Source organism: Zingiber officinale, chromosome 10B, assembly GCF_018446385.1.
Source record: "Zingiber officinale cultivar Zhangliang chromosome 10B, Zo_v1.1, whole genome shotgun sequence".
Lineage (NCBI taxonomy): Eukaryota > Viridiplantae > Streptophyta > Magnoliopsida > Zingiberales > Zingiberaceae > Zingiber > Zingiber officinale.
In genome coordinates this window covers 21856308-21880768 of record NC_056005.1, presented here as the reverse complement: position 1 = coordinate 21880768, position 24461 = coordinate 21856308, and the positions used below count along the sequence as shown (strand labels likewise).

Sequence of the window (24461 nt, the reverse complement as noted above, 5' to 3'; positions counted from 1 at the left end):
TATGACTAATCAAATCTTCTAGAGCATTGATTTACAGTATATCCAATGATGTGACAAATTTGACATTGTTCTGAATGTTGCCTTTATCTATGATGTTGTTGATTATTTGACATCGTAAATAAAATAAAAAATGAACAAAGATGTGGGAATGAGCATGACTAGTGATGGGAAGGGATTATTTTGAGATGGAATTGAAAAAGATGAAGTCTTTGTTAAGCAAAAAAGGGAAAGAAAGACGAAGAGGGAGATTTTTTAAGAAAATAAAGTAAAAAAGAAGAAAATGAAGAGGGAGAAAAGTTTTTTTTTAGTTTTTAAAAGAAAGTAAAAAAAGAAAAAGAAAATGAAGAGAGAGAAAAGATTTTTTTATTGCTAGAAAAGAAAGAAAGAAAAAAAAAGAATTAGGATAGTAGGGTTTGTAGGGTTCTGCAGGAGATGTGACAATAGGGTTCAGACAACAAGGTGGGAGAGGGAAAGAAGAGATGATGAGATATTAGAAAAAAGAAAAAGAGAAAGAGGGATAACTTAGTTGGTAAAAAGATAAAGCTGGCGGAGGAGGCTAAGTGAGAGAGAACAAGCAGTGGAAAATTTTAGTAATGAAGCAAATTGTAGCAACGAAAGTTTAAACTGTTATAAGAAATCCAAAATTTTAACGATTCAGCCTCAAGGTGTGTCTTCGAGAGTGCCGCGAAAGAAGAAGAGCTTTAACTCTAATAACATGTAAGAAGAATAGGAAAAGGGTAAGAAAGAATATGAGAGTAATAATAAACGTTATTGTTTATTGATGTTTGTCCTAAAGATATATAATGCAATATATAATGTATAAGAAGTACTTGATCAATTAATCAATTAATAAATAATAGAATTATTCTAATAATTATATTAGAATTATTTTAATAATTCAAATTCTAATACTAATTTAATTTTATTTGATGATTTAATCTCGTCAATCCTGATATTGAAGGATTCTCTTTTAGAGGCAACTGTCATTCAATGGAGGCAATGATCAAAGTTAACACTCAACAAAACTAGTGTAAATAATGGCAGATCCACGTTCAAGGCTATTCGAACGGTAGACGAGAAAAAACCTAGATTTACTATGGGAGAAAGAAAGAAAATGTGAAAGAAAGAGGAAGTAGCCCGAATGACGATGTCGGCATAGCCCACAACCCGGATAGATCACCCGGGCTAGCTCCGCCGGTGAGTGTAAAGGAGTTGGCTTAAGAAGGCCCCTTCAGTTTTGTTCTTCAACTCTCCAAAGTTACAGTTCAAAAAAAACAAAAAATAGAAAACAAAGAGCATGAGGAAAACAAAACAAGGAGAGAGATCACAAATCATCACGTGGTACGTGGAGCTACAGCCGCCGAAAACAAAGCCAGAGGGGAAGTTGTCTCTACTGATGTCGCTCGCCGGAGCTGCCACCGCTACTAGAACTATTATAGCACCCAAAGCAACGCCGGGGGATACCATCTCCTCTCCATCTCTCTTTTCTCTAAGCAAAGAAAGAAAATGCTTAACTTTTCCCACATTTAAATAATCATCATACCACGGAATGATAGAGACGACTTCTCTGCTCTCTGGATGTGTTTTACTGATGCCACTTGAGGTGTGCGGTTGCGGACAACAAGTAACAAAGGAATCAGCATTGTCAAGGATCCAGGAATTAGGGCCCAGGACAGCCCTTGCCTTGTCTGGATCTGTGTCTGGTAGGCGACTAGGCGGGAGGTGTAAAATGAGAAATAAATGTAAATTTAAAAGTTAAATACATCTTTTCAAAATTTTGCATCATGTAATCAATTGCTAAAGAATTATTGTTTAAGGATCTTGCCAAATAATTAGTTAGTTTTTAATAAATTTGTATCTGTTGAATAAATTTAAGTCATCATCCTCATTTTTTTTTTTTTACTATTTTCCTTCTCCTTAAGTAAACACTGGCTAAGAAAATCAATCTGTCGATCAATATTTTGTCTTGAGGGTAAATGCAATCATATGCTGAAATTTTTTTAAACAATACATCAACCAGCTTTAGATCGTCAATTAAACTCTCCAGTGCTGAATTAAGTCGTAAATTATATATTACTACAATTTTTTTGAAAAAAAAAGATAATTAATAATACATGGAAGCTCTCGACAGTGGGGTGTTATATTTCACCATCCCACAGCTCCTCCAGGCTTTTGTAAGGTCCATTTGGATGAACAGCAAAGTCCCCTCGAAGCAGCCTCGTCTGCACAACCAACGTCAATGAGAAGAATTTCATGATCAGTTCTAATAGATTTAGTTTCATGTTAAATTACCTGTTGGATTCTAGTGAACCTGGAAAACGCATCTGGAGGAATACACCAACTGAAAAGATCAATGTTCTCTTTGATCCGCGACTCGTTTGTGCTCTTTGGAAGGACACTGTGACCACTCTGAATGCCCCATCTCAGTGCAACTTGCGCCGGTGACTTCTGTAGCTCTTCAGCAATTTGTATCAAAACTGGTTCCTTTAGGACCTCGCCCTTTATCCATGAACCCGGCGAACCCAACGGCGAGAATGCCTGACAAATGAAAAACACCATTAAAAAAAGGCTACCAAGTCACGAGAATCATCAACAATCTACTCTGAATATGGAGGGAAATAGCGTACTGAGAGATGGACGCCTGTGGACTGGCAGAAGTTCCCAAGCTGTGTCTGTTGCCACACAGGGTGGCACTCAACTTGGTTGACGGCCGGTGGCACTTTAGCAAAGGATAAAAGGCCCTGCAACTTCTTGGTGGAGAAGTTGCAGACCCCTATAGCTCTTGCCTGCCCAGATGCATAGAGGCCCTCCATGGCATTCCATGTCTCAGGTAAGCAAAGGGGAAGGATGGCACCCTCTTCGAACCGATGAGAACCAGGCTTAGTCCGAATTGGCCAGTGCACCTGCATGAATTCACTAGTAGGTTAGGAGAGTCAATGCGACATTTGGAGATAAGCAGTATGTGTGGAAGTTAGAAAAGCTAAGAGAACACTTGTATACCAAATACAGGTCAATGTAGTCCAGTTTCAAATCCTGCAGCGTTTTGCTTAGTGCCTTTGGCACATCACATGGTGAGTGATCACTGCACCTGTTCATAGGATGGGCATCATAAGTCATAGTGGGGTTACTCATCGAAAAGGTCTACAATTTCTCTGTTTATATATGAACATTTTAACACTAGTGACATTCTTCACAATTTATTTCTATAAAGAAGAAAATAAGAGATTAGAAACAACTTACTTTTGTCTTACCAATGGAAACAATTTAGTTAAGGAGTTTAAACCAAAAGCTCAACTGCATGATTTAGTTACCAGAGTTTGGAAGTTATCCAGAGATCACAGCGTTTCACCGTTCCAGTGGAAAATAACCGCTGCAAGGCATCCCCAACCTGTATTTTGGGAGAGAAATGGCTTACCTCTTGTAGGTCATAGGGCAACAGAACTTAACAGGAAATTTTGAAGGTGACTATTTCATAGAATGAAAGGTTAAGTAGGGTATCTGAGGAATATCTACACTGAAATGGTCATCAAGGCAGATAACAAGACGATTTGTAGATCTTTCATTACCTCATTTTCGTTTCCATATGCACTTGCACAGTCAATATGCCTATAGCCAGCCTGCATCAGAGAATCTATTAGAGTTTACAGAGCAGCTGTGAGATAATTCAGTGCAAGGACTAGCAAAAGAGATAAGCCAACAGAATCTCTTATCACGATCTCATGTAGCCTATTTATTTTCAATGTTCTTATTTTTTATTTTGTTTATCCGATATGGTTCGTATATCAATCTTAATATCTTTATCTTCCAACTCTCACATTTTATTCCAATTCATAATTCAGCATTTAACTTTCGTCTAATATAATAAATCTAATTACAATTTTATAAAACATTCTTTTAAATACGTTGCGATCAACAAAGAATTTACAGCAATTCATCCGAGAGGCACTTAAAGTTAGGAATTTATAAACGAAGCACCTAATTTTTAATTTTTTATATATTTATTTTTCATCTTACCTCTTCCGTTAATTACTATGGTACTAAATTCAAAGAACAATATCACTACTACTATTGATCTTATCTAAAAACGATAGAGATAATACGTTGGATACGGTAGTTTGGTTGTTGACTGAGAGAAGATCTTTTACTCCATGAATAGGCTTCCTTTCTATCCTGCGTAGACTTAGACGAGCAAACACAACGTCAGTGCCCCAAAACCAAGGGGAAGTCCCTGCCGAAAACCCTCCGACACTCAAATCAGTACAATTCCTGCCGCATGAATGAAGAATAGTAAAGAATATGCGCCCGAGAGTAAGTTTTAAATGTTCAGATAACATACCTTGCCAATAGAGAAGACTCCCCTTTATATACTACCTCTCATAACCTCCGCAATCATGAGGTGACTAAACATGTCAGAGGTTGTTGGATAATGGAAAGTGTACAACTTAGGCAATGTGCAATAATTATCCGAGGAATCTTCTATTTACCCACATATGATTGTTTTTCTGACAAGTTGTTAGGATTCTCTGCTTATATTATCAACTGAGTATATCTCAGTCTACCCATAAGGCCAGTCGTCTTTATATCTGATCTTGCATTAAACTGCTCAGTTATGTTCTGTATAGTATTAGCGATCTGCTCAAAAAATAATATGATGTCTTGGACATGCTGAAATCCGTTCAAGAAACCATATGACGAACTGTGTGTTGGAAATCCATTTGGGAATCAATATGAAGTTAAGTGTCTTAGGCGCAGCTAGCCTTTTATCTAGCCGGGCATGCATAGAGAGATTTGTAAGAATAAGTGCCTTAAGCTTGACTGACCTTTTATCTGTTTGGGCATGTATAGGGAGATTTATGAGGTTGTACCTTAAGATCAGTCAACCTTTTATCTAACCAGGCATGCAAAGAGAGATTTATGAGTCTCGGGGAGGCTGGTTCGTATTCTGTCCATACATATAGCTGGTCGATTATGAGGTGGGTCAAACATTTCAGCCAACTTATAAGGCTGACCGTCTTTAAACCCGGTCGACTATTAAATGATCGGGCATGCTATCTTTTCAGTTCAAGAGTAAAGCCCCAGCCCCAAACCTCTTGTGTTCGACCAGCTTAAGGGCCAGTTGGCTTTCTCTAGAACGGCTTGCAATTCGGTCGGGCTGAACCTAAAAGTCTTGACGCTGGGCAAACAATCAAGCCAGGTGGGGAATGCCCTCTTCCTTTAACTTTGACTACCACGTCACTTTGACTTTGACCACCCTATTATCTTCTGGGCCTGCTCATTACAACTCGTATCGCTAGCCTCCCCTTTAAGTCTAGTTGAAGGAGGTGTAGCCGACTGACTGGACCTAAGTTTAATTTTTTGTCCGTTCACCCTTTTATTAGAATCATCCGAAAAATTTCTATTTTCCTTCGCGCCTTAGACACTTAGCAACGTTTTTTCAAAAATTGCCTGTCAGAGGCGTGTTGTTCAGGAGAGAGTACTAAGGACGCACGGAGAGGTGCTTAGGCAATGGAATGATTTGGTTGTCACCTCCATCATAAATGCCTATTTATGGGTGAATGTCACGTGGCACCACTCCTCGCTTTTTAAAACGAACTCTAACACACACTTCTTTGTGCGGACTAACGACATCTCTCCTCTTGTAGATCAACGGTTTGCTGCATGCCCATTATTTTGATCAAAAGGCGGTAATTAAGTGATACCTTGTAAAAAAACTCTAAATGAACTCTCAACACTTTGTCGTTCGTCTTCCCTAATTTTCTCTTCGACGAACTCTCTTCAGGAAACTTCTTCTCTTTTCCGCCTTAAGTGATCTAGTAAGTCACTCATTCCTTGTTTACTTTGCATTCCCTCATAGCTCAAGAATCCTTCGCCCCCTGGTATACTCTTACTTACTCAAATTTTGATGATTCTGATAGAACTTACATCCGTTCTCGGTATGAGATCCCAAAAAGTTATCGTATTGCTATCCCTTTCCTGAACGCTCGTCCTCATCATCCTCCCGCTAACCATATCACTTTTTTTAAGGACCAGTTAGCAGTCGGTCTACATTTTCCTATCCCTCTATTCTTGTCGGAGGTAAGTTAGTATTTCAATATCCCTTTACAACAGTTCACCCCGAATGCAGTCTGCGCTGTGTGCGGCATATTCATGTTATTTCGCCTATATGATATTTCTCCTACACCACGCAATCTTTATCTATTTTCATGTCTAAAAAAATTAGAGATCGGGTTTTTCTTTTCTAGTCTCGCCCAAGGTAGTCTTTTTTAAGGACATGTCGTCGTCAAACAAAGGCTGAAAATCTCACTTTTTTTCATGGAGATGCCTGAACTTACTACTTGGTCAGTTGAATGACAATCTTCCTTTCCTCCTCTTCCTGACCTTGGAAAGTTTAAGAAGGATCCAACCTTTATTTCCTATTCTACGAAGCTGAGCAGCCAACGTTTTAAAATTCACAAGTGTCTACACGAAGGCCTTCTGTATTTGTTTGGCTTGAGCCCCATTAGAAAGAAGCTTCCCTGCTCTTTCGGTAAGTTTTGATAACTTGGTTATTGCACTATCACTAACTAATGTATTTTTTTTTATTTTATGTAGTGGACACCATCTTTGAAGCCTTGGTTTCTGAGGAGATTAACTTAGAAGAAGAGGAGCTCCTTGTTCAAGAGTGAGCACTATTAGCTGAGGGGTTGCCCAATTGACTGTCCCTTCCAATGGGGCCTCTAGTAACCGATTGGTCAAATCTAGCACGACACTAGTTCTGGGGAGTTATCTCCAGACCCTCTCCCGGTGTTCAATGATTATCCTACGGAAACTGAGGTCACCCCAAAGAAGAGATGTAAGAGGTGCAAGCTCGTCTACGCCCAAGTCCCTAAAGGACGAGCTCTCTCCACTGAAGTACCCTCCATTGAAGCGTCCTCCACACATTCGTCTCCTGCTCAAGAAAATCCCGTCTAGGAGGAGGCGCCAAAGTAATCTTCTAAGCGAACCTTGTCTGCCCTTCCTTCTGCTAGTCCCACACCAACAGCCGCTCAAGCATAGGAGGTCACTTCTCCACCAGGCGACCCTCCAGCTCCTACTCCCCTTGTGGCTCCCCATGGGAAGACCTTTCCGATCTCCACTTCTATGGTGTCATGGAGGTCTTACCAATTTTAGACCACCTTCGATTTACTGTCCGCCTCGACCTTAGTTTCTCCACTGACCGCCTCTCTACCTACTAACCAAATACTACTGAGGGATCATTTAACAAATGGCTGAGAGGATGCGGGAAACTAGCTTAGCGAGCTTACTCCTGTGGAGCTGGCTAATGAAAACTCATATGAATTGACCAAGGTAATATAATTTTATTTATTTTTTCTCATATTGAATATTTTTAATGTTGTTTGTCTTCTAGTGTTGGGCGATCAAGATGAGTCTTGCACAGTAATTATTTGCCCTAGCTTAAGAAAATGAATCCCTGAGGAAGTGTGTCTCTAAGACTACTACTATACCCTTCTGTGATTGGCTAAGCAAGCTAGAGACTCAATTTCAAGAAGTTCAAAAGTTGATGAAAACTGAGCTTGAGAAAGTGGCCAAATTAAAGACCGCCCTAGAGACTTCTGAAGCCTAACTCTGATTAGACACAACTCTTTTGGCGAAAGTGAAGGTGGAGCTAGATGAGAAAACTGCCAAGATTGAACGCCTTTTCGCTCAGCCAAAGGAGTTGGAAGTTACATATGACACTGAGCTAGCCACTAAAGAATTTGAGTTGGCCGCTTGAAATGTTGAGCGGAATTCCTTGTACTCGAACCTAGAGATTTCCTAGACCACATTATCTATCAAAGAATCTAAGTTGGTGGGTCTCTCGACCGAACTAAGAATTACCCGAGCAGAGTTGGCGGCCTACTAAGTGGGGGAGGACGAGAGATTTGAAACAAGGAAAAAGATCCTCCTTCAATCACGCAAATTCAACGCACCCATCGCCAACTCCATCAACAAAACTTTTCTTCTTGGGGCGGATGGTGCGGTGGAGCAACTAAGGGAGGGAGGCTACTTGGCTTCCGAACCTCCCGCTTGCTTCCTCGGCCGCAAGAAATTACTCCAGAATTATCCGCTTGACTTATTTCCAAATTTACTATGATTTGTTTTGTCTTCCTTTCTACTTTTAGTTAATGAACCAGAATTAAATGTTTTTATTTGTCATATGTATAATGAAGTTTCTATTGAATTTATCTTTTGTCTTCACTCTAATATTTGGTTGTCCAATAACTATTAATTTTTCTGAGTGTGGGGTAATAAATTAAGGACAACGTACATTCATCTGGGCCCAAAATCCGGATAGAATATAACGGGGTGAGGATTACTTAAGGGAGGGCAGCAATTTTTAGAAATTGTTCAGCCTTAAACTCGTCCGAGATTAACTCTGCTCGAAGTTAAAACTAGTCCAGAATGAATCCGGCTGGATGTTCGATGATTGTCCCTTTGGACAAGTTATAAAAACTTGATCAAGTTTAGAACTGATCAGGCTTCCTTAAGGACTTGCACAAACATCTAAGTCCACTTTAATAAATTCATCGATGTTTCGAGCTAAGTACCTGTCAAATCTGCTACAAACGCACGCTTCCAATTGTAACACGTGTGCATACATATTATTATCAATGTATACTTTTCCACATACCCACCAGTTCACCTTATCATCCTACAGTTCAAAATTGTATTACAATTCGACGACCCTGCTCAAAAGGCCCAAAAAGTAACTTTTAAGGAATTTCATAAGAAAATTTTGAGAACCTTAGCACATTCACTTCTCCTTTTTCATTGTTCCCATATTCTGTGAATACCCCGTGGTAGTTTTGATGTGATCAGCCAAATCATGTTAGGTTCTGTTATATTTTGATGTCCTGTGTCTAAGTGTGCAGGAACTTAGAAGTACAAGAAGTTGATCGAAAGAGGTAGCTAGTGAGAAGGACGACACGAGAGAGAGTCGACGAACTCGGTGCGTCCGAGGGACGAGGTGCTATGGAAGAGTAGGCTGGCGGGCGAGAAGGAAACACATGGCGGTTCCGAGGGATGAGAAGCCGGGTGGAAGGTTACTTGAGAAGGCCGGAAAATGAGTTCAAGTGAGTCATATTCCGGATGACCAAAATCACCCAAGCAAGCGGAGCTGGAGTGAAAGACCCGGACAAAAGGTCAACTAGATGTTGATTGTGGTATAGACGCCCAAATCTGGTCCAGGTGTCCGAACCACCTCGGGTGCCGAGGGCGCCCTTGAATGGGTTTAAGCAAGTCCGAGCGCCGAGAGCGGGTCTAGGCGCTCAGATTATAAAATTTATCGGAAAGTCACCTGTTGTAATTTATTGCAACAAGGATAAAATTTTATCCTCCTCCAAACATCTGGAACACTTCCAAGCTTTTCGATCAGGGCTATAAATACAGCCATGATCCCAGAAGCTATACACAACACTTGAAAACGATTCCATTTGAGTTTAGCTTTGTAATTATGAGCTTTAACTGCTATAAGAGGCTACTCCACTCAAATGAAATTTTTAGTGAGCTTTAATTTCCTTGGATTAGCAATCCGCTAATTGCAAACCAAGTAACTCTTTCTGTGCCTCTTCCTTTTAATTATGTTCTTAATTCTTTATGCAAATATTTATTTTAATCAAGCTATAAGTTTCGAGGAAGGTGTTTTATTTGAATTTATTGTGCAAGTTATTCACCCCCCCCCTCTAGTCGGCCGCAAGGGACCAACACATTCTTCATTCTCTTTGTCTTCTTTCTCAGAATGGATGAGGATAGCGTATGGTACACACTCTATTCCTCATATCTTCAAACTGTGGATGTCGACGACCTCCGTTTTAACTATGGGCTCCCCACTTATGTAGTCATACCCAATAGCCAAGATCGTCCCCACCTTCCTCCCAATGAAAGCGGCATTGCTTTTAAGGAGCAGGTTATAGCGGGGCTTTGCTTCCCTCTCCACCCTTTCTTTGCTACTGTTAACCAATACTTCCATATTCCACTTCATCAACTTGTTCCAAATGCCATTCACATCCTAAACGGTGCCACTGTTGTTTTTCGTCTACTTGGCGTCCCTTTGTCTCCTCACTTATTTCATCATTATATTTACCATCAACAAGTGGCAGATGGCTTGTTTTGTTTCTGCGCCTGTCCTAAGGCGACTTTATTTGATAGGATTCCACTTCAAGGTGAGTGGATAAACAAATACTTCTTCATTCGACTTCTGATTTCCTTGTCATGCCCAACGACATAGCAGCAACACCTTCCCCCATCCCAAATTTAGACAATATTCGCATGGATCCAACCCTATGCAAGGCCTTGGAGAAACTTAGAGGTCTGAAGGTTAGTCTACCCAACTTGACTATAGAGGGATTGTTATATGTTTTTGGATTTACTCCTATTGATCTTGAGCTAAGCTCCACTTTTGATAAAGAATTTTTATTACCCCCCCCCCCCCCCCCCTCTCCCCCCAAATTTTCTATGAAGGTCTTTCTCATCGTATTTACTTATTTTTATAGCGAAGGTCATTACCCCGACATCTTAAAAATACTCGGGTAACGAAAGACACTCTGAACCGGATGGGTGAAGCCCTACTAAATGAGCTCAATATCGAGTAAGTTTCATCCTTTATCGGCTACCTTCCTCCCCTAGGCTGCCCCATAGAAATCTCCTCTTCTACTTCCTCTGATTCAAATACTCCCCTCACGTTTAAGTGCAAAAGGCCCCAATCAGAGAATCTGAATCTACCCGAGCAACTACCGATCGAGCGAACTTCACTTGATATAACCAAGGTTTTCTTTGCTCGAGGAAAAGAGCCCATGACACTAAAGCATCGTCGATCTAAACTTGTTATGAGGTCGGTCAATACTACACCTGTGCCTTGTGCAGTCGCTTAGGATCCCAAGCCGATCAAGACGATATTAGAATCTTTACCTGCTCAGCCGACATCACTGCAAGCCTTAGGCATTCCTCCCCTCACATTGGGGAGTCTGAGGCAAACGTTTGTTGCAAGGATGGTTGGTCCTACACTCGCATGCTCTATAGTTGTGTGAGATCTTGAGCCGGTCGGGAGAATACCAGAACCCTCCTTAACCGTTCGTTCAATATTAGGTTGGCTTCTGGCACTCCTCCTTCAAGGTCCAGCTCTCCAGCTCGCCCCCATCAATACTTCAAACAATCTTACGTATTACCATCTTAACAAGGAGTAGGGGCTATTGCCTCATCCTCCTACGGAGTACTGAAGCTAACTGGCCTGTTAGCCAAATCTTAAGTGAAAGCATGTGGACAGTCAAAAGGGTCCACGGTGTTGTCGTGCATAGAAGAACACACTCAAATGCTACTGCGATAAGCTCCTAACTTAGCCCACCTTATAATTTAAGACCTCATTGTTATTCTTTTTCATCTTTATGCTTTAGGGATGCATTTAAGTCAACTGGTTGTGGACTTAGAGCGGGCTAACAATGAGGAGTTAGAAGTTACTGCATCCACTCCAAGTACCGAGATGGCTAATTTGCGAGAAGAGGTTAAAGTTCAAGCTGGGCTTCTCTTAACTATGGGGTAGACTTTGAAGGAATCCCAACAATTAGTGGATTCTCAACAGATGGACAATGAAAGATTGGAAATCTTGCTACAGACCAGTGAATCCAAGCTTCGAGCAGAGAGCGTTATGAGGGCTAGGGTCATTTCTGACTTAGCTCATAAAATTGCCCTGCTAGAGGAGCTGAGATTTTCTCACATGTCCGGATCCTCTGAACAAAATGATGAATTATCCTCCAAAAACTTAGTGCTACTAGAATAGTAGGAAAAATTGGACACGCAAACAACTCGATTGGAGTCACTACAAGCTGAGTTAGACTCTGCAAAAATTGAGTTGGAAACATACAAGACTAGGGAAGAAGAGTGTTTTGAGGTTAGATGGAGATCTCATCTCGATTCTCCCGAATTCAGTAAAAAATTCACCAAACACATTTCAAGAACACGCAGCTATATAGCCAGAGAAGTTGTTCAACAATTACGGGAGGATGACTATCCATCAACAGAACCTCCTCCACCATTCATAGACCATCATCGACTTTTTAAAGAGCTTTCAAACGATTAATATTTTTCATGTTATATTTTCATGCCATTTAATTTTTGAGAAGAACAAAAATTAAATGTCAAGATGTGCATTAAACATTGTTAAATCATACTTGTTTTCTTATATATCTTTAGAACCACAAGTACTTCTTGTAAAATAGCTTCTATATACATTCTCTATGAAATATTTATTAATCTGCATAATAGAGTGGGCATGATTATAATATCGATTCGAATAATCAGGTCGAATAAATGAATTATATCATAAGGGGTTACCAGGTTGAATAATATGTTGGACGAGATATTATCGTTGAGTGGAACAATCAAACCAGATGATTATAAACTCTTAATATTGGTGAGAACCTCTGAATGAATTTTTCATAACTGACTACCGGACTGAATAATAAATCGGATGAAAAAAATAATGCTGAGCGAAATAACCTGACCAACTAATACAATGAACCCCTTATAATCAGAACCCATATTGGAATCTAAAAATCTGGAATTTAAAGGCACGAGAGCATGTTCACTTAATCTGGCTAGGAACTCAGGAGTCTGGAATATAAAGGGTGAGAGTATGGTTGCTTATAACCCGGCCTAAGGCTCAGGAGTCTGGAATATAAAGGCATGAGAGTATGCTCTCTGGTAACCCGGGTGGAGGCTCAAGAGTCTAGAACTTGATGGCGTGAGAACATGCTCGTTTATAACCCGGCCGAATGCACAGGAGTCTAGAATCTAAAGGCACGAGAGCATTCCTGCTTATAACCCGACCGAATGCTCGAGAGTCTGAATATAAAGGTGCAAGAGTATACTCGCTTATAACCTGACTGATGGCTCGAGAGTCTAGAATATAATAGCACGAGAGCATGCTCGCTTATAACCCGACCGGAGGATTGGGAGTCTGGAACTTGAAGGCTTGAGAGCATACAATCTTATAACCCGGTTGGATGCTCGGGAGTCTGGTATATAAAGGTGCGAGAGCATACTTGCTTATAACCCAGCCGAAGGCTCGAGAGTCCGGAACTTGAAGGCGCGAGAGCATGCTCGCTTATAACCTGGTCGGATGCTCGAGAGTCTGGAACTTGAAGGCACGAGAGCATGCTCACCTATAACCCAACCAGATGCTTAGGAGTCTAGAATATAAAGGTGCGAGAACATGCTTACTTATAACTCGGCAGGTGGCTCGGAAGTTTGGAATATAAAGGCACGATAGCACGCTCGCTTATAACCCGGCGAAGGCTCAGGAATTTAGAACTTGAAGTCATGACAGTATACTCGCTTATAACTTGGTCGGAGGCTTGGAAGTCTGGAACTTGAAGGCACGAGAGCATACTCACTTATAACCCGGCTAGATGCTCGGGAGTCTAGAATATAAAGGCGTGAGAGTATACTCACTTATAACCCGGCAGGTGGCTCGGTAGTCTGGAATATAAAGGCATGAGAGTATGCTCGCTTATAACCCGGCTGGAGGTTCAGGAGTCTAGAACTTGAAAGTATGAAAGCATGCTCACTTATAACTAGGTCGAATGCTCGGGAGTCTAGAATATAAAGGAGAGAGAGCATGTTCACTTATAACCCCGCTAGGTGTTCGTGCGTCTAGAATATGAAGGCACGAGAGCATACTCACTTATAACTCGGTCAGAGGCTTTGGAGTCTGGAACTTGAAGACACGAGAGCATCCTTACTTATAACCCAGCCAGATGCTCAGGAGTCTAGAATATAAAGGCATGAGAGTATGCTTGCTTATAACCTGGCTAGTGATTAGGGAGTCTGTAATATAAAGGCACGAGAGCATGCTCACTTATAACATGGCCGGAGGCTCGGGAGTATGAACCTTGAAAGTGTAAGAATATGTTCGCTTATAATTCGGTCGAATGCTCGAGAGTCTGGAACTTGAAGGCATGAAAGCATGCTCGCTTATAACTCGGTCGGAGGCTTGGGAGTCTGGAACTTGAAGCCGCGAGAGCATACTCACTTATAACCCGACGGATGCTCGGGAGTCTAGAACTTGAGGGAATTTTTCAAATGAATTTGCTTGCATTCTCATTAGGTGTAAAAATGTTATATAATACACGAGTGAATTACAGGCGTACTTTTCAAACCCTATAAGGTTATAGATGATTCGCACTCCAAGGTCGCTCCAACCTTTTCCCTTCTGCATCTTCAAGGTAGTAGGAACCCAAGACAAGCTTTTGTACCACCGTATATGGTCCTCCCCACTGTAGCTCCAGCTTGTTGACGTCTCTGACAAGTTTCATCTACTTCCAGACTAGATCACCCATCTGAAAAAACTTGTTGTTTCTTGGGGGTGCTAATCTTCTCGGGAGAGCTGCAAGTTGTGGGGACTTTTCCTTTGTGCTTGTCTCGGACAGGTGCTTCTCCAGAAGACTCTTGGTACAGTCCTTCTTAGCCCATGTACCCAAGTAGCGTACGGAAGAGCACTCGATGACGCGGGATTGGCAAATGAGGCACGGGAGGTAGATGAGTAGGGCATTCCTCCCGATCGCCTCTTTCCTTTTGATGGGTTGTTGTCGACACTACGGGATTAGGTGGCAAATTACCACCAGTAGCTGCTTGTTGTTGCTTCTAGGCTAGTTTCTATGCTCGGGCATTGATGTCCATCTTTAGATCTTCTTGCATTAAGATGACTATGGTGAGTCATCCAATTTCTTTCATCTCTGATCTTAAGATTCAGGGAAAAGTTTTCATAGATAGCGTTAAATTTGATTATGTCTGAAAACTACAAAGATGGAGCGCTAGATACGGTGGCTTAGTTGTTGATTGAGAGAAGACTGACTTTTTACTCCACGGATAGGCTTCCATTCAATTATGCGCACACTTAGACGAGCAAACACAACGTCAATATCCAAAAACCAGAGGAAATCACTGCGAAGGCCCGCTGATGCTCAAGTTAGTATAATTTCGGCTGGGTGAATGAAGAACAGTAAAGAACATGTACGCGAGAGTAAGTTTCAGATGATTAGAGAACGTACCTTACCATAGAGCACTACGGGATTAGGTGGCAAATTACCACCAGTAGCTGCTTGTTGTTGCTTCTAGGCTAGTTTCTATGCTCGGGCATTGATGCCCATCTTTAGATCTTCTTGCATTAAGGTGACTGTGGTGAGTCATCTAATTTCTTTCATCTCTGATCTTAAGATTCAGGGAAAAGTGTTCACAGATAACGTTAAATTTGATTATGTCTGAAAACTACAAAGATGGAGCGCTAGATACAGTGGCTTAGTTATTGATTGAGAGAAGACTGACTTTTTACTCCACGGATAGGCTTCCTTTCAATTCTGCGCACACTTAGACGAGCAAACACAACGTCAATATCCAAAAATCAGGGAAAATCCCTGCGAAGGCCCGCTGATGCTCAAGTTAGTATAATTTCGGCTGGGTGAATGAAGAACAGTAAAGAACATGTACGCGAGAGTAAGTTTCAGATGATTAGAGGACGTACCTTACCAATAGAGAGGACCCCCTCTTTATATACCACATCTCATAACCTCTACAATCATAAGGTGACTAAGAATGTCAGAGGTTGTTGGATAATGGAAAGTATACAACCTAGGCAATGTGTAATAATTGTCCGAGAAATCTTCCATTTATCCATATATATACGTCTTCTGTTATTTACAACTTATGTTGTTGCTGAGGCCATTAAAGGAATATATTATTATAAGTGGTCGGCTGATGAGAGACACAATAATATTTGAAGAAAGTTCCAACATAACATTTTTTGATATGTGATTGTTATTCTAACAGTTTGTTAGGATTCTCTATTTATTTTGTCGGCTGAGTATACCTCGACTGACCGATAAGGTCAACCATCTTTATGTCTATTGTTGCATTAAGCTGCTAAATTATGTTCTGCATAGTATTTACGATCTGCTCAAAAAATAATATGATGCATTTGGGCGTGCTGAAATCCGTTCAAGAAACCATATGTTGAACTGTGTGCTGGAAATCCATTTGGGAATTGATATGAAGTTGAGTTCCTTAGGCCTGACTAGTCTTTTATCTGGGCGGGCATGAATAGAGAGATTTGGGAGAATAAGTGCTTTAAGCCCAGGCGGCTTTTTATCTGGCTGGGCATATGCATAGGGAGATTTTTGAGGCTATTCCTTAAGCCTAGTCGACTTTTTATCTGGTCGGGCATGCAAAGAGAGATTTATGTGCCTCCAGGAGGTTGACTCGTATTCTGACCGTATATATGGCTGGTCGATTATGAGGTAGGTCGGATATTCCAACCGACCTATAAGACTGACCTTCTTTAAACTCGGTTGGCTAATGAATGACCGGATATGCTATCTTTTTAGTTCAAGAGTAAAGCCCCAAACCCTTTATCTTCGATCGGCTTAAGGGCCAATCGACCTTCTCCCAAACAGTTTGAAATTCGGTCGGGCTAGACCTGAAAGCCTTGATGTTGGGTGAACAATCATGCTAGGTGGGGAATGCTCCCTTTCCTTCACTTTGATTGCAATATCACCTTGACTTTGACCACCCCGTCATCTTTTGGGTCTGCTCGTTACAATCCGTATCAACTATAATTCTTGATTTCCAAGAATAGTACCCCTGGGACTACGGTGCAGTGGAAAGACGTCAAATTTTCACTCAAACATCCACAGTTCGATCTCTAGTTGCAATGCATTTGCAAGAATTTTGTACTCCAAATGGGGCACGCAACTACGAGATGCTAGGCTTTTGGACCGTCTACCGTGAGCGCTTCTACAATTTAATTTTAATATGAACAATAATATAATATAATTAATAAAATATAAAATATAAAATTTGGGTTACAAATTAAGTCGGTCAAACTCATGAGCTCATTGAATTTTTTTTATTTTTATTTTAATTTTTGGAGATTTTTTTTTCTCAACTGAGAGCCATCCCAAGCTCGTTATGGGCCAACCTGTGAGGGTCGCGAGCCTATGTGGGGTTGTCCACCTTTAAATGAGTTGATAAAATTTTAATCCAACTTACTTAAATTGTTTAGTATGGCAGGTCATTCCGATGAACTCAATCCAAATTAACGGCTCTAAATTAACGACTCTAGTGTTGCTTCCTAATATCACTACTAGTTCGAGCACCGTAGATGTGCTCTATGTGGGAATCAAACTTTATTGCTTGGGAAAACCACTTGTCTCTTACTACTAGTGTGGTGAAACGAGCCAACTTGAGGCAGGGTGGGACATCTCGTCCGAAACCCATCATATGGTGGGGCAAGGCGGACCGACCCACTATCTTAGCAAGTTGAAAAAATCTCTAATCCAACCCAAGATGGGTTGTGAGTTAGGTGGGTCAAACCACGAGCCTGTCAAAAAATAAAAAATATGAAAAGGCTGAAATTTTCAAGTTTGAATTGCAGTTTAGATAGATCAAACTCACGAGCCCATTAAATTTTTCACTTGAATTTTAAATTTTGGAAAGAAAAAATCCCAATCCTCAGACTGAACGTGGGTCGTGGGCTTAGGTAGGTCAGCTCGTTAAGACCAATTTTAAAATAGGTTGATAAAATTTTAACCAAATATGCTTAAATTATTTAGCGGGCTAGGATAATCCGATGGCCCCAACCTAAATTGAGGACACTAATTACTACCACACCATATCCCTAGGGTTGCATAAACTTTGTTTTAGTTGGTACTAGGTATCCAGTTCTTCATACCGACTAATCCTGAGTGTAAACGATCCGACTCCAAAAAGTTTTTCATTGGTTACTAAGTAAATCAGGAAACACTAATGGAGGCCCATATAGACAGTCAACATCTTAGGCTTGTTTCTCACATGAGAGAATGCATAAAATTTTTTTTAACTTGAAAAAAAAATATTAAACCAGTTAATACTGGGGCAACCGACCCATCCCCATGAAAGTTCCCAATAAATTATCAGGATAAATCAGAAAACGTTCATAATAAACGACTCAAAAGTTTAACATTCTCTAATTACACATCTTATTTGATTTTTTTTTTATAAATATGTTATAGTTAAGAATCGAATTATAAATACAAATGATAATATCTAAGAGTTCTACCATGTTATTACTTATTAATTAAAACAGATCTTCAGTTCATATGCACAAAAACTGAAGATGAATGTGCTTTCGCAAACTCCAGAAATAGCAAGAAGTATAAACAACCAGCACAGTGTATTTCCTCTTATCAATGACTTGAAAACATGAGGTAGTATTTCTTATAATCAACGCTTCATGATAACAAAGCTAGTAAATTGTGCCAACTTTGACAACGTTTTTCAAATACAAGTGATAAGCTGATTTTTTTTATTACACGTCTCATATTTTATATGGGTTGAATTGCTAATAAATGTGAGTCTCTGTTAAAGTTAATGTGTTGACCATCATTATGAGGAAGTTGGACCATCACTCTTCCATCGTGCATGCAATTGTTGTATGAATCAAAGAGTCACCTTGATAAGCTAAAAAGTCACCTTGATAAGCTAAATGGTTACTTAGCATTTAAGCTTACTTACCCTCTAAGTTTCTTTCAAGTCTATATAAAGGCTTTGTAATCAAAAGTTTATTATACAGAAAACAAAATATCTCTTTCTCCTCAAGAGTTCTACCAAAATTCTTCAATATTTGGTATCAGAGCCTCCAGGTTCTACCAATCAAAATCCATGGCCAGCTTGAGCTTAACAAACATCAACCATCTCATTCCAGAGTTTAATGGCGAAGACTATGATTTCTGGTATGTAAAGATGAAGACCATCTTTCGATCTCTTAACCAATGGGAGATTGTGGAGAATGGAGTGCAAGAGCCCGAGGAAACCACTGCCCTCAACGAAGCCAGTCTGAAGAAATTAGAGAAGTCTCGACAAGCCGACGCAAGTGCTCTCTCAATCCTTCAAAGAGCAGTCACTAAGGCTATATTTCCCAGAATCATGCGTGCCGACACTGCTAAAGAAGCATGGGAGATCTTGCAGAGCGAATTTCAAGGAGATGTGAAAGTGAGAGCGATTAAGCTCCAATCACTACTCAAGGAATTCAAAAATGCCAAGATGCAGGAGAAAGAAACACTCATGGAATTCTCAACCAGAATATTTGATTTGGTCAACATAATGAAATCTCATGGTGAAGATATTACAGATCAGAGATTGGTACGAAAGATTCTCATCTGTCTTCCTGAGAAATATGATCCCATTGTTGCCGTCATTGAAGAAACAAAGGACCTAACAACACTCACAGTTCAAGAAGTGATGGCGTCCCTAAAATCGTTCGAGCAAAGATTGTCCAGACATTCTGAAAAGCCAATAGAGGGTGCATTCCAATCAAAGCTCAAAATTGGTAACAACGAACGAGAGGGCCAATCACGAGGTGGATGGAAATCAAGAGGACGAGGTGGACGTAACTCAAAAGGAAGAGGAAAAGATAACTCATCGAATTGCAGCAACTGCAATAAGCCAAATCACTCCGAGAAGGACTGTTGGTTCAAAGGCCAATCGAGATGCAAAATATGCAATCAATTTGGTCACCTCACCAAAGATTGCCGAAGTAGGAACTCTTATCAGGCAAATCAGGTTGGAGAAAATCAAACAGCTGAGGAGACACATGGAACATTCTATGTATGTCACACAGCCACCAACAAGGAGCAAGGAAAATGGTTGCTAGACAGCGGATGTAGCAACCATATGACGCCGATCTCAGAAATTTTCTCTGAGATCGACAATAACATCAATGCTCCTGTTCAGTTTGGAAACGGAGAGCAAACAAAGTCAAAAGGACTTGGGAGAATCGCCATCGAGACGAAGGAAGGTCCGAGCTGCATCAACAATGTCTTGTGTGTGCCGAGCTTGAGTCAAAATTTACTCAACCTTGGACAATTGGTGGAAAATGGGTACAAGCTCTGCTTCGATAACAATGAATGTGTTATATTTGACAGGAGAGATAAGTCAAAGGTGTTCACAAAGATCAAAATGGTCAATCGAAGCTTCGCTCTCAACATCAATTATGCCGATCTAAAAGCTCATCGAGCTTCTACCTCGGACTACCTGACATCAACCTTATGGCATCGACGACTTGGTCATCTTAATTTTCAAAGCCTCAAAGAATTATCTGGCAAGAGTATGGTGCAAGGACTTCCTCACATAGAAGGAAAGCAACATATATGCGAAGGATGCGCGTTTGGAAAGCAACATCGACTTCCTTTCCCGAAAGGAGTATCATGGAGAGCTAAAGAAAAGTTGGAACTTATCCACACCGACGTCTGCGGACCGATGGACACCCTTTCTCATGCTCAGAATAGGTATTTCATTCTTTTCATCGATGATCACACTCGCATGACTTGGGTCTATTTCATGAGACAGAAGTCGGAAGTATTTATGATATTCAAGAAGTTTAAGAGTCTCGTCGAAAAACAGAGTGGATGCTTCATCAAAACCTTAAGAAGTGACAGAGGCAAAGAATACACTTCTAAAGAATTTCATAATTTTTGTGAAGATGAAGGAGTAGAAAGGCAACTAACGGTAAGGTACACCCCTCAACAAAATGGTGTTACCGAGAGGAAAAACCAGACAATCGTTGAAATGGCAAAATCAATGATGCACGAGAAAGGTTTACCCAAAATCTTCTGGGCTGAAGCAGTCTACACAGCCGTTTACTTATCCAATCGATGCCCAACCACGGCCATACCAAACAAGACTCCGTTTGAAGCATGGAGTGGTAGAAGACCATCGGTGAACCATCTCAAGGTATTCGGAAGCATTTGCTATTCTCAAATTCCAAAAGAGAAATGAAGCAAACTTGACGAATCTAGCGAAAGATGTATTTTTGTCGGCTACAGTACCATGAGCAAAGGTTATAGACTATTTAACCTATAGTTGGGTCAAGTTATTATTAGCCGAGATGTTCAAGTTGATGAAAATGCTTTATGGAATTGGGAAGAAAACAAAGTTGAGAAGAAAGACATTTTGATCAGTACTGACAAAGAAGATGAAATTGAGCCAAGCACACCAGATTCAAGCTCATCTCAACCCAATGACGAAAGCTCAACTGATCCAACTTCATCAAACTCCTCATCCCCGAGCACAACTCCAAAAAGGTACAGATCATTAGATGATATATATGCTACATGCAATTATTGCTCCATTGAGCCTGAGAACTTTGATGAAGCAATCAAAGAAGAATTGTGGAAAAAAGCAATGGAGGAGGAAGTCCGTGTGATTGAAAAAAATCAGACATGGGAGCTTGTTGATAAACCGACAAATAAAGAAGTCATAGGTGTTAAATGGATCTACAAAGTCAAGCACAACCCAGACGGATCCATTCAAAAACACAAAGCAAGACTAGTTGCCAAAGGTTATTCTCAACAGCCTGGAATTGACTATGGGGAGACATTTGCCCCAGTAGCTCGGCTTGACACAATCCGAGCTATAATTGCATTCGCCGCCAGCAAAGGGTGGAAACTTTATCAGCTTGATGTCAAGTCAGTGTTTCTCAATGGTGAATTGAAGGAAGAAGTGTATGTAGATCAACCTCAGGGTTTCATCCTAAAAGGAAAAGAAGGAAAAGTCTACAAACTTAAGAAAGCGCTATATGGACTTAAACAATCTCCTCACGCTTGGTACAGTGAGATCGACAACTATTTCAACCAAACAAAATTCGAGAAGAGCAAGAGTGAACCAACTTTGTATGTCAAGCAGCAAGGTAATGATGTTCTTATAGTCACTCTTTATGTTGATGATCTAATTTTCACTGGAAGCAACAAGAAGATGATCGAAGAGTTCAAAAATGACATGACTCAAAAGTATGAAATGAGTGATATGGGTCTACTTCGACATTTCTTGGGCATGGAGATCTACCAAGAAGAAGAGATAGTATTTATTTGCCAAAAGATATATGCAGAAAAGATTCTGAAAAAATTCAACATGCTGGGATGCAATCCTGTCTCTACACCATTTATTATGGGGGAGAAATTGAAAAAGGAAGATGGAGGAAAAGCAACGGATGTCACTCATTACCGTAGCCTCATTGGTAATTTGTTATACCTCACAGCAACTAGACCTGATCTCATGTATGCTGCAAGTCTACTCTCAAGATTTATGCAGAGTCCGAGCCATTTTCATCTCGGTGCAGCAAAGCGCATCTTACGATATGTTCAAGGGACAACCGACCTCGGTCTAAGCTTTCAAAAGAATCACGCACTTAACCTTGTCGGTTATTGTGACAGTGATCTTGGTGGATCCTTAGACGACATGAAAAGCACCTCGGGGTACTGTTTCTCTTTTGGTTCAGCAATATTCTCATGGTTGTCCAAGAAACAACAAAGTGTTGCACAATCGTCTGCGGAAGCCGAGTACATCTCAGCATCAGTAGCCACTTCACAAGCAATTTGGCTTCGAAGAATCTTAGCTGATCTCGGTCATCATCAGATTGAAGGAACCGTGCTATACTGCGATAACAAATCTGCAATCGCTATGGCTAAGAACCCAGTTCACCACAGCCGAACTCGACATATAGCACTCAAGCATCATTTCATTCGACAGACAATTGAAGATAAAGAAATTCAACTTGAGTTCTGTCGATCTGAGGAGCAATTGTCTGACATCTTCACAAAAGCACTTCCGAGAGAAAGATTTGAACAACTCCGAGCCAAACTTGGAATCCGACAACACATTAAGGGGGAGTGTTAAAGTTAATGTGTTGACCATCATTATGAGGAAGTTGGACCATCACTCTTCCATCGTGCATGCAATTGTTGTATGAATCAAAGAGTCACCTTGATAAGCTAAAGAGTCACCTTGATAAGCTAAACGGTTACTTAGCATTTAAGCTTACTTACCCTCTAAGTTTCTTTCAAGTCTATATAAAGGCTTTGTAATCAAAAGTTTATTATACAGAAAACAAAATATCTCTTTCTCCTCAAGAGTTCTACCAAAATTCTTCAATAGTCTCGTAGGGCATCTTTAATGTTGAGAGCTTTAAAGGTATTTTTCATGATTTCAATATATCACATTAATAATATAAAAATTTATTAAAATATTTATAATGTCAAAGTTCTAAATGAATTTTTATATGATCCTATTCATAAGATAATGTATGGTTCATGCATATTGTATTAAATTCAAGATAAAAAAATAAATTTATATTTTCACTACTTCTCTTAAATTACAAATCTCAACCTCACCTCTATAATGATTTAAAATTTTTTATTTAACTTTTTAAATTTTATAAATCTCTCATAAGTCTTACATTGGAGATGTGAGTATCTCTCTATGCAAAATAGTATTAATTTTTTTAAATATAATATATATTGATTTTTAAAATCTAACAAAATAGTATTAATTTTTTTAAATATAATATATATTGATTTTTAAAATCTAACAGTAATATTATTTTTTTTTTAATGCACCACCAAGAGGTCGAGCTCGGATTCTGTCTCTAAAATTTTTTGTCCTCACTCGTCATCCCAGTTCATCATCGGCGGTCTCTGGCTGTCGGCCCGATTAACACTATATCTTAAGGGGAAGGTGAACCTAGGGGATTGCTATCGATGTGATCAGCGTCGGAATCTGATCAGATCTGATCTGAACAGACTTTTCTCCACCGTCGATCTATGCTCAGATCGGGTCGGATTCCAGCGCCGATCGCACCGACAGTAATTCTCTTATATTCACCTTCCTCCTAAGATATAGTGCTGATCGGATCGAGAACCGCTGACGGTAAGCTAAGATGATGAATGAGACACGAGGATATAAAATTTTAAGGACCGATGATCGAACTCGATGAGAAAGATAAAATAGGACATAAATATACCATTTGAAAATTTTCAAAAGTTAAATCCGACTTTTGATAATTCCATAATTTTAAGAGAATTTAGTAATATACAAAATATAATTCAATAAATATATAATTAATATTTGGTAAAAAAAATAATTGAATTACGAATGCAAATAATTCTTTAAAGTCGTACAGAAAGGCAATCACATCAATCTTATCCGTGCGAATGTTTATCAGTAACGTTTCATGACCGCAAAGTTGAACGTACCATGACAGCGGCGACGACGGCATCTCCGATCACGTCGGGCGGAGCTCTCCACGTTCCAAACCCAACCGACGGCATCATCGTCCCCGTATTGAGCTCAAAGTACCGTGGCCCATACTCTGCCATCCCTTTGTATCTGCTTCTACAAAACGTTTACCAGAGTGAAGAGTGCCAACATAGAAAAAGAAAAAAGCGGAACGATCGAGGTGTTCGATTAAAATCATCAACGAACATATTTCGAACAGGGAGAGGAAGATCAATCGGCCACTATGAATTCCTCTTCGATTTCTTCCCCCCAGTAAAATTGGCATTAATGTCGGAGGTTTTCCGAAAAAGGAAGTAATGCTGGAGGCAGATCTCTTTCCATACCAACACTCTCATTGACTGGGTCAC

At 40.1% G+C, this 24461-nt stretch overlaps 1 protein-coding gene across 1 annotated transcript; it reads right to left on the bottom strand.

The window, feature by feature from the left end:
* Window positions 1-2138: 2138 nt before the first annotated feature.
* On the bottom strand, window positions 2139-24194 carry LOC122030213 (NADPH-dependent aldo-keto reductase, chloroplastic-like). Its single transcript, XM_042589389.1, has 7 exons — window positions 24072-24194; window positions 3567-3617; window positions 3312-3388; window positions 3001-3088; window positions 2628-2903; window positions 2293-2538; window positions 2139-2222 (listed from the first exon to the last, which is right to left on the bottom strand). Exons 1-7 carry the CDS (start codon window positions 24192-24194, stop codon window positions 2139-2141), a joined length of 945 nt encoding a protein of 314 aa, XP_042445323.1.
* Between the last annotated feature and the right edge of the window lie 267 nt (window positions 24195-24461).

Excerpts from the sequence above, each read along its gene's own strand:
- LOC122030213 (XM_042589389.1), bottom strand. The coding sequence starts at position 24,194 with ATGGCAGAGTATGGGCCACGGTACTTTGAGCTCAATACGGGGACGATG. Across the intron at positions 3,618-24,071 it reads CCGTCGTCGCCGCTGTCATG|GCTGGCTATAGGCATATTGA; the intron begins GTACGTTCAACT and ends TCTCTGATGCAG. Across the intron at positions 3,389-3,566 it reads CATATGGAAACGAAAATGAG|GTTGGGGATGCCTTGCAGCG; the intron begins GTAATGAAAGAT and ends CCCAAAATACAG.